This window comes from Dipodomys ordii, unplaced genomic scaffold (genome assembly GCF_000151885.1).
Source record: "Dipodomys ordii isolate 6190 unplaced genomic scaffold, Dord_2.0 Scaffold3, whole genome shotgun sequence".
In the NCBI taxonomy this organism is placed as follows: domain Eukaryota; kingdom Metazoa; phylum Chordata; class Mammalia; order Rodentia; family Heteromyidae; genus Dipodomys; species Dipodomys ordii.
The window spans coordinates 29,890,567-29,904,440 of NW_012267219.1; the positions used below are offsets into that span (position 1 = coordinate 29,890,567).

At 36.9% G+C, this 13,874-nt stretch overlaps 1 protein-coding gene across 1 annotated transcript in view; it reads left to right on the top strand.

The window, feature by feature from the left end:
- Cfap54 (cilia and flagella associated 54) overlaps positions 1–11,910 on the top strand; it is a 269,955-nt gene extending 258,045 nt beyond the window's left edge. The window contains 1 exon segment of the mRNA XM_013018973.1: positions 11,769–11,910. Coding sequence (XP_012874427.1) covers positions 11,769–11,897 — 129 coding nt within the window. The 3' untranslated portion in view covers positions 11,898–11,910.
- The last annotated feature ends 1,964 nt before the right edge of the window (positions 11,911–13,874 follow it).

The window sequence follows — 13,874 nt, forward strand, 5'->3', positions numbered from 1 at the left end:
GATTCTCTTATCTCCAATTAACCAACACAAAACTGGAAGTGGTGCTGCGGCTTAAGTGGTAGATAGCTAGCCTTGAGCTAAAGAGCTCAGGGACAGAGCCCTGGCCCAGAGTTCAAGCCTCACAACCTAAATGAATAAATAAATAAATCACTGCATTTCTTTGTTTGTTGTGTTATATTGTGTTTTTGTTGTTGGCAGTTAGCCTTTTTGGTAAATAGCTTTGAATCCAGATTGTCCTTGATAAGATAGCAATGAATTCTGTTGCTTTTCCTATCACAGAAAAGGCTTTCTGGAGAGAAAGGAGGGGAAAAAAGTTTAACAAGTAACTAAATTCATTCAAGTTTAAGGAGCAATATTAAAGAAATGATGTACGATTTTAACAGCCTAGAGAGAATAAAAGACTGAAATAGTAAAAAGAAGAGAAAGGAATTTAATCAAATAGGGGCATATTGAAAGAGTTTATTAAAATCTGGCCTGAATTTGAACTTGTTTGGGGGTTTTGAAAGCCATTAGAGAGCTAAAGGTTATTTGCCAATGCTGTATTTTATGAGTTTCTGCATGAAAAGTAGATTCCATTGAAATGAAGATTTTATTACTTGTGCTCATCTTTTCCAGTAATTTTCCTCACACAACAGAAAAATCATATAAAATATTTGTGAGTTTTCTTTTCCTTTTGTCTCTCCCATCCCTCCCTCTCTCTCTCCTTCCTTCCTTCCTTACTTCTCTCTCTCTCCCTTCCTCCCTCCCACTCTTTCTCTCTTTCCTCTCTCTTCCTCTCCCTCCCTCCCTGTCCCCCCCCCTTGTGGTGTGCTGCTCCTAGGGCTTGAACTCAGGACTTGGACATTCTCCCAGAACTTTTATGTTCAAGGGTAATGCTCCACAACTTGAGCCACAGCTCCACTTCCATATATTTTTTGTAGTTAATTGGAGATAAGAGTCTCACATGCTTTCCTGTCCAGTCTAGGTTTGCACCGCTACCCTCAGATCTAATTGTCCCAAATAGCTAGAATTACAGTCAGTCCTTGGATATGATTTTTCTTAATTCACCAAACTTTCACTAAGCACCTATTCTGAAATCTCTTCTTACTTGTCTCAGCACCTTTTCATTGATTATAAATGTTAAATGACAAAATAAAGTCTGGGTGGTCACATTTTCACCAACCAGTTAGTGTGCCAATTCTTGTGCTATAATGTGTAATGGGATTTTGAACCACTGAGAGCAAATTTTGGATAGATTTATAACCTTAAGAAGAGAAAGAGATGACGGAAGGAGAAAAGAAATAGAATTCTTCACCCAGCATCCTCACATGTAAGTTATTCTGCCATGTTTTCTACCTTTTCATCATATATCACCTTTGTCTGAAGTTAATGTTTTATTGAATTTATTTTTTCTAGAGTGGAGAAGACAGGAAGTTCCAAGGCGAAAAGATAGTATAGTAGTAGCCTACCTCAAAATTGCTATCATGAATGACTAGTGAACGATCTCATAGAAGTTCTAGATGGAAAGAACTAGACACCGTTGGCCCCACTGTATTTTGTATAGTGTAGGTCATTCTCCTGCCATCAAATAGATATTATTCTCCCAGTCTAACAGAAGCAACACCCAACTCTTAGGAAGGTGAGAAGGGCTTTCATACAACTCTACTGGAGCTCAAGAAATTTCACACTTTGGTGAGAATGAAATGATCTTTTCATCACTCTAAATTTTTGTGTTAATAAAATTTTTAATATGACAGAAAGGATTTTTTTGTGTAATAGGAGATCAAATGGGCATATTGGTGAGATGCCATGAATCTTTTACTATTTCATTTTAAAGAAGTAACATTACTATAAAAAGAATTTTGCAAATAAGAAAATTAGAAATTAAATCAAGCTGTAGTAGAGAGAGAAAGCAGTTGTGCAAAGAACTGGTTCAAATGGCAGATTGTCTAAGAATAGAGTCTTCCTTCATCATCATCATCATCATCATCACCTCTATGATTGAGCTATAACCTCAGCCCCTGAATAGCTAATGACTTAAAACAACTATGTCTATGTAATTAAACCTCCATAATTTGGAGTTGCTTCCAGGTGGAGGCACAGATGTGCTAGAAATTGGCACCTGCAGAAGCATTGAAGATGCTCCTCTTCCTTTTTCTCACAAGTGTGAACCATGCCCTATGCATGCTTCTCTTCCTGTTTGTATAAAAACTGATAGTCATAAATAAACTGCCTTTCTGAGTTCTAGGGATAGCCATAGGAACCCTCAAATTTGTAGTTGGCCAAAGAGGAAGAAGCCAGTACTACAGGCATCCCATTTGTAACTGGTATCTGAAGTGAATGGGCAGTTAATGTCAGAATTGAAATGAACCGTTGCCCACCCAAGTGGTGATAAGGAATTATAGTGTTCAGTGTTGGGAAGACCACATAACAGTCAACCCTAGCACCATGCAAACTAAAGCAGAGTTTCAGCAAGTAACTGTCTCTGTGATCTTTGTGCTCTTGGCTAAAAAAAAACCCTTTCCTTCTTAGGCACCCATTCTGTACATATAGCACTTCAAAGGCCACTGTAAACACAGGCAAGGAGCTCTACTTGATGAAAAGTAGATGAGAAACCTTACAGAGGTAAGGTTTTTGTACAAAATTTGTTAAGAAAACAATTCTTCAAGACAATCTAAAGGTCTAGTTTGTATATATGCAGGTTACTCTGACTGCCCAAGAAAGAGAAACTTTGCTGACACCCTATTGGGCAGAGAGAACAGCTTTTGCTTTGTTCCAGAAAGGCATTTTCATCACACAAAGAATAATAAAGGGTCCCAAGCAAAGAGAAGTCCTTTAAAATATCAAAGGCTCTAAGTAGAGCAGGAAGCAAGAGTTATACATCTAGTAATCTAACAATAAAATACATGGTGCATGAATGATAGGTTAGATGCAAGTTCAGGCCCGGTGATGGTTAATATGGAGTTGGAAGGAAGAGGTAAAGGGAATGGTTCCTTGGATATAAAACTTAACAGAAAAGCTTATAGAATGTATTATAAAACTTCATTTCACATTATCAAGGGAGAGTGAAAATATAAATTCTAATATGGTATTTAGACCTGATTATATTTCACTTTACCTTTATTTTTCAGCAACTGATTTTAAAGCTTTGTATATCATAAAAAGCCTTAGACTTGCAAATGGTTGACAGACGTTTTTATATTGTAGGAAACTAGTTTTCTTTTCTTTTCTTTTCTTTTTTCCTGAGAGAGGAAGAGACTACATTTAATGAGAACTGGATATAGCCTGGTGTGTTTGTTATATAGAGGTCTGTTCCATTTGTAAATGAACTAGTATAATGAAGGTGAAAAGAAAATGATTGTTGAACTATGGGTTATAATGTACAAGTATTTAAAATTGTGAGTAGGTGGCATATATGTGACCTCTTCTACATGTGAAAGTAAGCTAGTATATTATTAGTTTCTTTAGACACTTCTAGTTCCAAGAAATAAGAATGAAACCATTGATAGTAAGTATTCATTATCAGTCAGGAAACCTTCATTTTCAGGTTTTCTAGTCATTGTTGTAATTTCTTGGTGCTTCCATTTTCTGGTGCTACATTTTGGATTTTATATGGTCCTAAGTGTGGTAATATGTGGTACTAGATTGTCCTATGTGGTATTAGGTTGGTCTCAGACTGGCGCTATTTGGTAGGTGACAGAATCTTTGGGAGGGTTAGGGAAAGTGGGAGGTCTTTAGGTCATTGGAGGTACACATTTGAAGGGAGTAGTAGAGTCCAGCCTCTTCTTCTTCCTATTTTTTCCCTTTTGTTCATTCTGAGGTAAATGGCTTTGCTCTGCCATGTGCTGCTTCCATAAAATGTACTGCTGCACCACAACCAAAAGCAATGGAGCCACCTGATCATAGACTGGACTCTCAGAAACTGTGAGCTAAAATAAGTCTTTTCTCTTTGTAAATTATTTCAGGTATTTTTTTTTTTTTTGGTCCGGTCGTGGGGCCTGAACTCTGGGCCTGGGCGCTGTCCCTCAGCTCTTCAGCTCAAGGCTAGTGCTCTACCACCTGAGCCACAGTACCACTTACGTTTTTTTTCTGTTTTGCTTATGTGGTGCTGAGGAATCAAACCCAGGGCCTTGAGCATGCAAGGCAAGCGCTCTACCACTGAGCCACCTTCCCAGCCCTCAGGTATTTTTTATAGTGACAGAAAGCTAACTAAAATACATAAAGAGCAGATTCCAAGGCTGAATTTAGTTTTCAGGAAGTTTATTAGGGTTAGGAAATACTCCCTTGGATTAATCATCTCTGGGAAAATGAGGGAAGCAGGGCTATGCAGAGGGTGAAGTTGAGCTAAAATACAGTCACAACAAAGGGCTCAGCAACTTCATGAAAAGCTTTGAAACTGGGATGGCCCTTCAGAGTTGTATTGCTTTAAGCTAGAGACTCAGCTTCTTTACATTTCCATATCATTGGTAATTAGATGTATCCTCTCCCCAAGAAGAGGTTGTAAACTTTAGCTGAAAGCCATTCCTAGGGAGGGCTAAAAGTTGAGGGCTATGAGCCAACACATTCCTAGAGCTGAGAATTTTTTTCTCAATCTTCAAGGGGTGCTCTGTGTGGCTCAATGTGGGAGTCATGAGGGGCATCACTGTTTAATGAGTGGTTGACTGTAGAACAGTGTGAGCCAATGTAAGAGAATTTTAAAGTAATAATTCTGATGCCACATTTCCAGATGCTTCTCTTCTGGGCCATGGTATAACAAACCTAATATATTTCCCGCATCACTGATATTAGTCACTCTATTCACTCACTCCTAGGAACATTGTCCCCTCTAGAGTATGAGAAGGAGAATTTGAGGTTTAAGAAGAGCAGGAAGAAGATTGAGAACTAATATCTCCCCTCAAGTAATATCTTTCTACAAACTTTAATATGAAAAAATGCAATAATTTCACTTTTGTTAGAAATGTCCTATGGATATTGCTTCCAAAAGCTGAAGCTGGAAAAATTTGGATGTCCATTAACATGCGAAGTCCTTTAGATATATTTGGAGACTTCTAAATTTATTTGAAGTTCTACAGATCTTATTTTTTAAGTTATTCTTTTTTAAATATATATTTTTATTGTAAAGATAGTGTATAGAGGGGTTACAGTTTCGTAAGGTAATAAGTACATTTCCTATCGAGCATTGTTACCCCCTCTTTGTTTTTCCCCTATCATCCCTTCCCTCACCCAGATCTCATTTTTAAAATATTGTACATCTTGGGAAAGCATGTATCCTGTGATGTCCCAATACACATTCAAGTATGTTAATATTTATGACATTTATGCACTTTTGCTAAGAGAGAAATCTAGCATTTTTTTCTGAATTTAGCACTTAAAATACTGGCCTTCATGGTTTTGATTATAGTGGCTTTTTAATTTTAATACTTGTCACGATTTTTATTTTATAAATTACTCTAACCATTTTTTGGTGATTTCCTAGTTCTAGTAGAAAAATAATTTAAAATGGAAATTTAAGACCGGCTCCAGTGGCTCATACCTGTATTCTTAGCTATGCAGAATGCTGAAACTTGGAGTATGGTTCAAAGAAATCCCAGCAGAAAAGTTTGTGACACTCTATCCCCAATTAACTAGCAAAAAGCTAAGTTGGAGGCATGGGTCAAGTGGCAGAGTGCCAACCATTAACAAGCAAGCTAGTTGAGGTTGAGGCTCTAAGTTCAAGCCCCATCCAGTACTTGGAAGAAAAGATAGAAATTTAAAACCCTGTAGTTATAATTTGGCAAAATTACAAAAGGCTGGGAATAAATTTGACAACTATAGAGTAGGATATAAGTAAAGATAAAGATACACCTGTGGTAGAATAGTACCAAATATGAATAAACTTTCCTCCTCCTCCTTGAATTGAAAAGCCAGTTAATAATAAGTTAAGGATGTCTATCATTACTCTAATTTACAATTTGTGGACATTTTTAGCCAGTGAAAGATAGGAAGAATTTAAAAATGGCACAGGTGTGTGAGAAAAGGAGAAATTAAGCTGTCATAACTCACAGACATAGAAAACCCAAAATAGTTTTCAGATAAACTATTAGGATATAGAAGTGCACTTAACAATGTTGCTATATATAATTATAATGTAAATGTAAATTTTATACCCGTATAACAGAAGTGAGGACAATTAGAAATGAACATTTTAAGACTGTCATTTATAATAGTTTCAGAAAATTTACATGGATGTATAAAGGACTTAGGATGGCTGTGATCGTCAGAAAAAAAACCAAGACTCATAAACTTTCTAGCTTTCAGAGTCTTATTGGAAATGACAACAATACGGAATTACAAACAGAAATGAATCTAGTCTGTAAACATATGAATAGAGTCTGGAAAGGGACCCAAACTACAAGTCCCATGAGTTATGACCAAGGTGGCTTCTTCAGTATAGTTGGCAAGAAACAATCTTTTCAATAAACAAACCTAGGTCATTTGAGTAGCTATATGGAAAAGTGACACATCTCAACCCTTAACTTACAGAATGTACAAAAAAGATCCCAAATTGATTTAGAAGTAAATGTGGTAGATAAAACTGTAAATCTACAGGAATTTATAAAGGACTATGACTTTTGTAGTACAAAGCTTTCATAAATAAGACTTTCTTTAAAAAAAGTACTCCAAATAAAAGACTGTAAATTGGATTGTATTTAAGACATCATTAAATGTGTGAAATAGAAATCTATGGAGTAGAAGCATAAATAGCACTATATATGTGTGTATACATATATATAGAAAGAGTTGTATATATATATACATATATATACCTATATATACTCACATACATATATAAACACATATATTCATCTATATATAAGTATATATATATGTGCTTCATGACTACATTTCACACACTTAGTGATGTCTTAAACACAGTCCAATTATAGTCATTTATTTGGGGTACTTTTATTTTTTTCCTTTGTTTCCCATCCCTTCTCATCTCCCACCCTGCCCCCCCTCCATCCCCCCCTCAACCACCACCTGACCAAAGTTGTAAAGTTCACTTTTCGACATAACAACTGGTACATCTCATTGTTGCAATGGGTCCATATAGCAATGGACTAGTTTAGGAAAAAAAACAGTAAATTTGCTGTATATATCAGTAAAAGTAGGACAAATACCTGAACTTCGTCAAACAAATCTATACCATAATTATAAATGTATTAGTTATCGGGCTATCTGGACACAAAATACATCAGACTGGTAGAAATTTTAAGATGAAATTTATCAAAATTTGTGAGGATATGGAACAACTGAAGTTCTCTAAAAGGGAAAGTAAATTAGAAAAACAACTGATATTCAGGTATGGCTCAAATGGTAGAGTGCTTACCTATCAAGGGCAAGGCCCTAAGTTCAATCCTCTGAAGAAAGAAAAAAACATTAATAGAATTGGCTTAGAACTAAGTATTGCCCAATGAACCAGTAACCCCACTTTTGTGTATATGTTTAATTTCTTAATATGAGTAATAGTTACATGAATATATTAAATATATTAATTTTTAAAATTGTATATCTGTTTTCATACTTGTAATTTCTCAGCTTTCTACTTGTTTTAACTCACTCAGAAATTTATCTTAAAAATGTACCCAACAATAAAACGATAGAATTTTGTGTTTTATCATGATTCAGATATATGTAATCTGAAGCACTAGGCTTGTCTACCAAAGGGAAGGTATCTAAATGTCCAGAGTATCTAGAAAAGTTGGAGGGGGGGACAGTTTAGAGTAATTTGTTTTCTCCTGAGGGCAAACACAATTTAGTGGCTTCTGAGTGACAGCTACTCTATTTCATCCTTGTGATGTGAAAGTTCTACTTGTGACCTCCATAAATAAACTCAACAATTAATCTTCACCCTTTGACAAATGGACACTTGTTTCTAGAGTTTCGTTGACAAGGTTCAGAACTTTAAATGCTCTGTTTTTTCTATAAATTATGCCATGAAGGTAACTCTAATGTTAAATAAAATTAACTTAGATTAAAAAACTATTCCTGTCTTTAGTATGGCAAGGATTACATATGAGAGATATAACATGATATAAATACCTTCATACTAATTATATTTTTGTGTGTGTGCTTTGAAAAGTCATGTGTTAAAGTAATTTGAGTTGGGCATTAGATGTTTCATCACTATAAAATACAAAATGTTCAGTGCCATTAAATAGTGATGAGATACAACCAAAATAATCATGCTAAGCACATAGAACTTATTAACAAATCAATAAAACAGTATTAGATCACCAACTGTTTCCCTTTTTAAAGTAAAAATGGCAATGAAAAAGCAAATATAACAATAATCAAGGTTTATAACAATCCATAATGTGCAGCTTGGGTTTAGAGGAAGCCCTCATATATTTCTGGCTGAAATGTTAATTGCCACCACCTATTGGGAAAGTAATTCTGGCAATAAATGTTAAAATGTAAAAGATATCAACTTATCTGACCTTGATATCCTTTACATTTTAACATTTAGGTTGATGTTAAGGAAATGAACCCTAAGATATATATTCAAATGTTTTTTTTTTCTTTCATGCGATTGTTTCTAACACATTTATAAGATGATTTCTTTGTTGCTTCGCATGTCCCTCCCCCATGGTATATCCCCTGCTTTCACTGCATTTGATGTTGGTATAATTTGTGGAGGGGAAGGGCAAAAACAAATTGTTTAAATAGGGATACAGGTGGACCCATTGCAACAATGAGATGTGCAAGTCGTTATGTCGAAAACGAACTTTACAACTTTGGTGAGGGGGGGAAGGGAGAGGTGGATTCGGTGGGGTGGGGGAGGATGGGAAGGAATGGGAAGGGATGGGAAGGGGAAACAAAAGAGGAGGCTACAATGCTCGATAAGAAATGTTCTCATTATCTTGCCCATGTAATTGTAACCCCTCTGTACAGTATTTTCACAATAAAAAATGTAAAAAATAGGCACTCTTTGACTAAAAAACAACTTTAGGTAGCCCGGCTCAGGTGGCTCACACCTGTAATCCTAACTACTCATGAGGCTCAAATCTGAGGATCACAGTTCAAAGCCAGTGCGGGCAGGAAAGTCCATGAGACTCTTATCTCCAATTCACCATCAGAAAACTGGAAGTGGTGCTGTGGCTCAAGTGGTAGAGTGCTAGCCTTGAGCTGAAGAACTGAGGGACAGCACCCAAGCCCTGAGTTCAAACCTCATGACCGACAGAAAAAACACCAACTTAAGGACTTATTACAAAAGAGCTCCTGTACCTAAGCATGTACACAAGTGAAAAAAGTCTCTGGAGAATGAGTCACTAATTCAGGAGGGGTGTTCAGACCATGAACTAATATATATCCATCAAAGGATGTGCTCGGGTTGATTGACATACCAAATCCCTTTGTACAATTAAAATACACTAAAAGAAAATGAGAGGAAAGTAAAATAGGCTCTGTTGGGAAATAGATACCCCCAAGAGTGATGAGGGGCAATGGATAGACATCTTTAAGAAAATAGAAAATCCAAGCCTGTTGAGATTATTGTAAGGAGTAAGGAGTGAGGGCGTGCGATGGAGAGAGACAATTTGGTAGAATGTGTTGCATATATGCATGCAAGTGTCTCAATGAAAGCCCTTTGTACAGATGTAAGTTATAAAAATGTAAAAAAAAGTTGCATCAACACATTGGAATTAGTCAAATGAAAACTAATCTCATGAGTCTTTTTGTTCTTTTTTTGGCCCATGTGATTTTTGTTTTATATAAATGAAAACTTTCTCTTGGTCTCTGATCATGGGTTTGAAATGAAAAGAGCATCTGCTTTGGGTGTGGGCATGAGCAACCAGGATTATGTTGGGACTAATGTATATTAGTTACTTGTACAATTTCTTGTGGATCTTTGCAAAGGGGATACTATAAACAATAAGTTTTATATAATTAATTTAAATATGTTACATGTTTTCATGTTTGGACAATTTTTCAACCTTGAATGAAAATACACTTTCACCTTAGGGGTAAAAAAGACTAGCTACAGAAAAAAATATAGTGATATTGATCATAATATATAATTATTATTTGATAGACACCACTCCATTTTATTTGAATAGACTCATTCAGTCCTTGTAAGGACAACATGATACAGGGACCATTGTCATTTCTGCTTATGAATGATGCAGTTAAAGTATAAACAGGATATTCTGCCTTTCCAAGGGCTGGTGTGTTGTGAGGTCTGAATTTGAATCTGCCTGTATTACTCTAGAATGCTTGCATACTCTATGTTGTTATTCTACCTTCCTGAATTAATTAAGAAGAGATTTCTCTTGCATGTTGTTAATTGAATAAGTTAATACTGGAAATTATTCTGTTTACAAAAGAAAAATAAGAACCACATGCAAAAATCCTACCAGGCTGGAAACATGGATTACATTAGGGTTGAGCAAAGAAGGGAGATGTTACTAACTTTTTATGTACTTGCCACTGTATTGCTTGAAGTTCCAGAAAGCACTATTTATTTGGCCATTTTAATTTGAAGAAAAAGTTACCAAAAACATCTTCCACATGAAGGTTCCTTATGCTTTTTTAGGAATAAAAAGAATGGATGGTTCATTTATTAAATAGATAAGAAATTAATAAAACTTGTCCTGTAATTTTCAGCCCCCAAAGGAGTTAATTTACTGTGGTCATTTTACATGGCATGTGTGCATTCATTAATAAAAGTATCTGGATCAGCATGAAGTGGGTCCCCGGGAAACATTCCTTTCCTGTTCATCATTTTTGTTCCATCTCTATGGATTTTCCTCCATTTAAACCAATGTTAAGACCACAGGAGTAATCCTTATTTTCTAAATTTTAGCCTGCTTAGGATAAATGTGGATGCACCAGCGCTTGCCCCTTGGTCATGACAACTCAGCATCTTTTTCAGATACAGAAATCTTGGCACATAATTTATTGATGTTTTTTCTGTGACTGTGGGCAGACTCAAAAGGAAGGTGACACAGACCAAAATGTCAACTGGCCATTCTGTAAAAGAAAGCAATAGTTTAAACAGAGCCAAAAGCCCCATGCCCCATGCTTAGAAGCATGTATGAAGATTACATATAGACTATGTTTTAGAAGTATTAATATTTTATAGAATATCAAATGGCATATGGGACTTTTTTTTTGTCGGTAGTGGGGCTTGAACTCTGGGCTTGGGCCCTGTCCCTCAGCTCTTCAGCTCAAGGTGAGCACTCTTAACACTTAAGCCACAATGCCACTTCTGGTTTTCTAGTGATTTATTGGAGATAAGAGTCTCACAGACTTTCCTGCCCTGGCTGGCTTTGAACGGTGATCCTCAGATCTCAGCCTCCTGAGTAGCTAGGATTACAGGCGTGAGCCACTGGTGCCCAGCTGCATAGAGTTATCAAGCTTTGTGTCTTACTTTAGGCACAAAATTAACTGTATTTGATTTAAAATACTTATATGATATGGTCTCTAGCGCTACACCTAGAGTCCTAACTACTTAGGAGGCTGAGATTGGAGGATCACAGTTCAAAGCCCGCTCAATCAGACAAATTCTTAGGACTCGTTTCTTCAGTTAACCAGCAAAAAGCTGAAAGTGGATGGTTCAAGTGGTAGAGCACCAGCATGAGTGAAAAAGCTGAGCAAGAATACCAGGCCTTGAGTTCAAGCCCTGCTATTGGCACACACAGACACACGAAAATATTATATAAAAGTTGTAGTTGGTATTTTAAGAATTTTACATCAGTCCGTAGTTTGAAACAACATTTCACAAATGTGTATGTGCTTTATTCCCCCAGGTTCCATTTGAAGTCTCCCGGCCTGCTGTATTCAATCTTGAGAGACTTTTTGATCTTGCTACTGGTTGTATTGTAACAGGAGGAAGCCTTTACAACTGGATAGTGTCACTTATTTCTCGACTAGCTTAATTTCATTTACATGGTAACCTTGTGAGAAATTTAATTATTATTGTTTTCCTAGTTTCAAGTAAATTTCTGGAACTTTCCCCTCATAACCATCAAAATAAAATTCTTTTTTCACAAGCTAAAGTTCTTTAAAACTAATGTTTCAAGAGATATTTTAATTCGTGTTTGAATGAAATGACAGTGTTATTGCTTATTAAAGCAATTTACAGAGCTGCAAACAGAAAAGATGATGGTGAACAGTGCTGCCCTTTCAAATCTGTGTTAGTGTATATAGGATTGCCTTTAGATGTGTCTGTATGGCAGGACTGAATTAAACTAGTGGTTCTCAATTGTGGGCAGTGTTCCCCTTAGATGTTAGGTGACAGCGTTTAGGCACATTTTTAAATGTTGTAATTGTGGGGACAGCACTAGTAGCATCTGGTGAGAGGCCATAGGTACCGTTAAATGTCTACAGTATACAAGATAAACCCTGCAGCAAACAGCTGTGTACGGTCCAAAATGTCAACAGTGTCATGTTGAGAATCCCTGGAGCAAACTTCAACTTGTGGTAATTTCAACTCTGGAAGTTGCCTATTCAGCTTGTAGCAAATGAGGTCTTCCATATTTCATACATCTGAGCGGCACCATTGTACAGAATTTTATTGCACTGGCCTATAAATCACGTGGACCTGGGTGTGGATAGTAACTTCACCACTTGCTAGCTCTGTTACCTTAAAGAACTGACTTAAATTCTTCAGCCTTTATTTCCTTGTCTATGGAGGAAATTTACTCTATGACTTGAATGAATTGGTACAGTTAGGTACTTCACAGGAGGCCTGATGTAGTAAGAGAGGCTAAGACCACCACTAATGGCCTCCCTTGTTGAGGGCCACGCACTTCTCACTGTCCTTCTTTAGCCGCTCTAGCAGCCATATGTGAATGCTTCCCACATGCTGCCCATGCATTTTTTTAAATGAGGTAAATGTGTTTTTCTAACCATTATTCTCAGATTATGAATTTCCTATTGATACTTTTAAAAGCCTTTTTAAAAATAAACAATAGTAATGGTAGGTACTGGCATTTATTCTCACTTGATAATATAAAGGGGAAAATGAGAAACCGTAAGTTGGAACCCAATACTGTAAATGTAGACATCACAAAATCCAAAAGTCTAAGAACAGGTGAAATAGAGTTTTCCTCTACACAGGAAATAAGTGTTTTTTGTTTTTTTTTTTGCCGGTCATAGAGCCTGAACTCTGGGTCTGGGCGCTGTCCCTCAGCAATTCAGGTCAAGGCTAGCGCTCTACCACTGGAGCCACAGCGCCACTTCCAGCTTTTTCTGCTTATGTGGTACTGAGGAATGGAACCCAGGGCCTCATACATGCAAGGCAAGCACTCTACTGCTGAGTCACCTTGCCAGCCCCCAGGAAATAAGTCTTTAGTAAGACATTCTTTAAGGATAAGAATCATTTTGGTGGTCAAAACTTTGTTATAAAAATATCTAGTGAGGCCAGATAGGTATGTCAGAAGGAAGCTACTCAGAAGGAAGAGATCAGGAGGATCAAGGTTTGTGACATCCCAGGTAAAAAGTTATTGAGACATACCATCTCAACAAGCAAGTGGGAATGGTAGCATATATCTATGATCCCTGTTACACAGGAAGGAAGCAAAATAGCATTCAAGTGGTAAAATGTGGGGGCTGGGAAGTTGGCTCAGTGGTAGAGCGCTTGCCTTGCATGCCTGAGGCCCTGGGTTCAATTCCTCAGCACCACATAAGCAAAAAGAAAAAAGCCAGAAGTGGCGCTGTGGCTCAAGTGGTAGAGCACTAGCCTTGAGCTGAAGAGCTGAGGGACAGCACCCAGGCCCAGAGTTCAGGCCCCACAACTGGACCCCTCCAAAAAAAGTGGTAAAATGCTTGCTTCCCAAGTATGAGAATCTTGAGTTCAAACTCCAGTATTGGAAAAAAAAGATTTTTAGAATTACAGCCAGACCTGGTAGTGT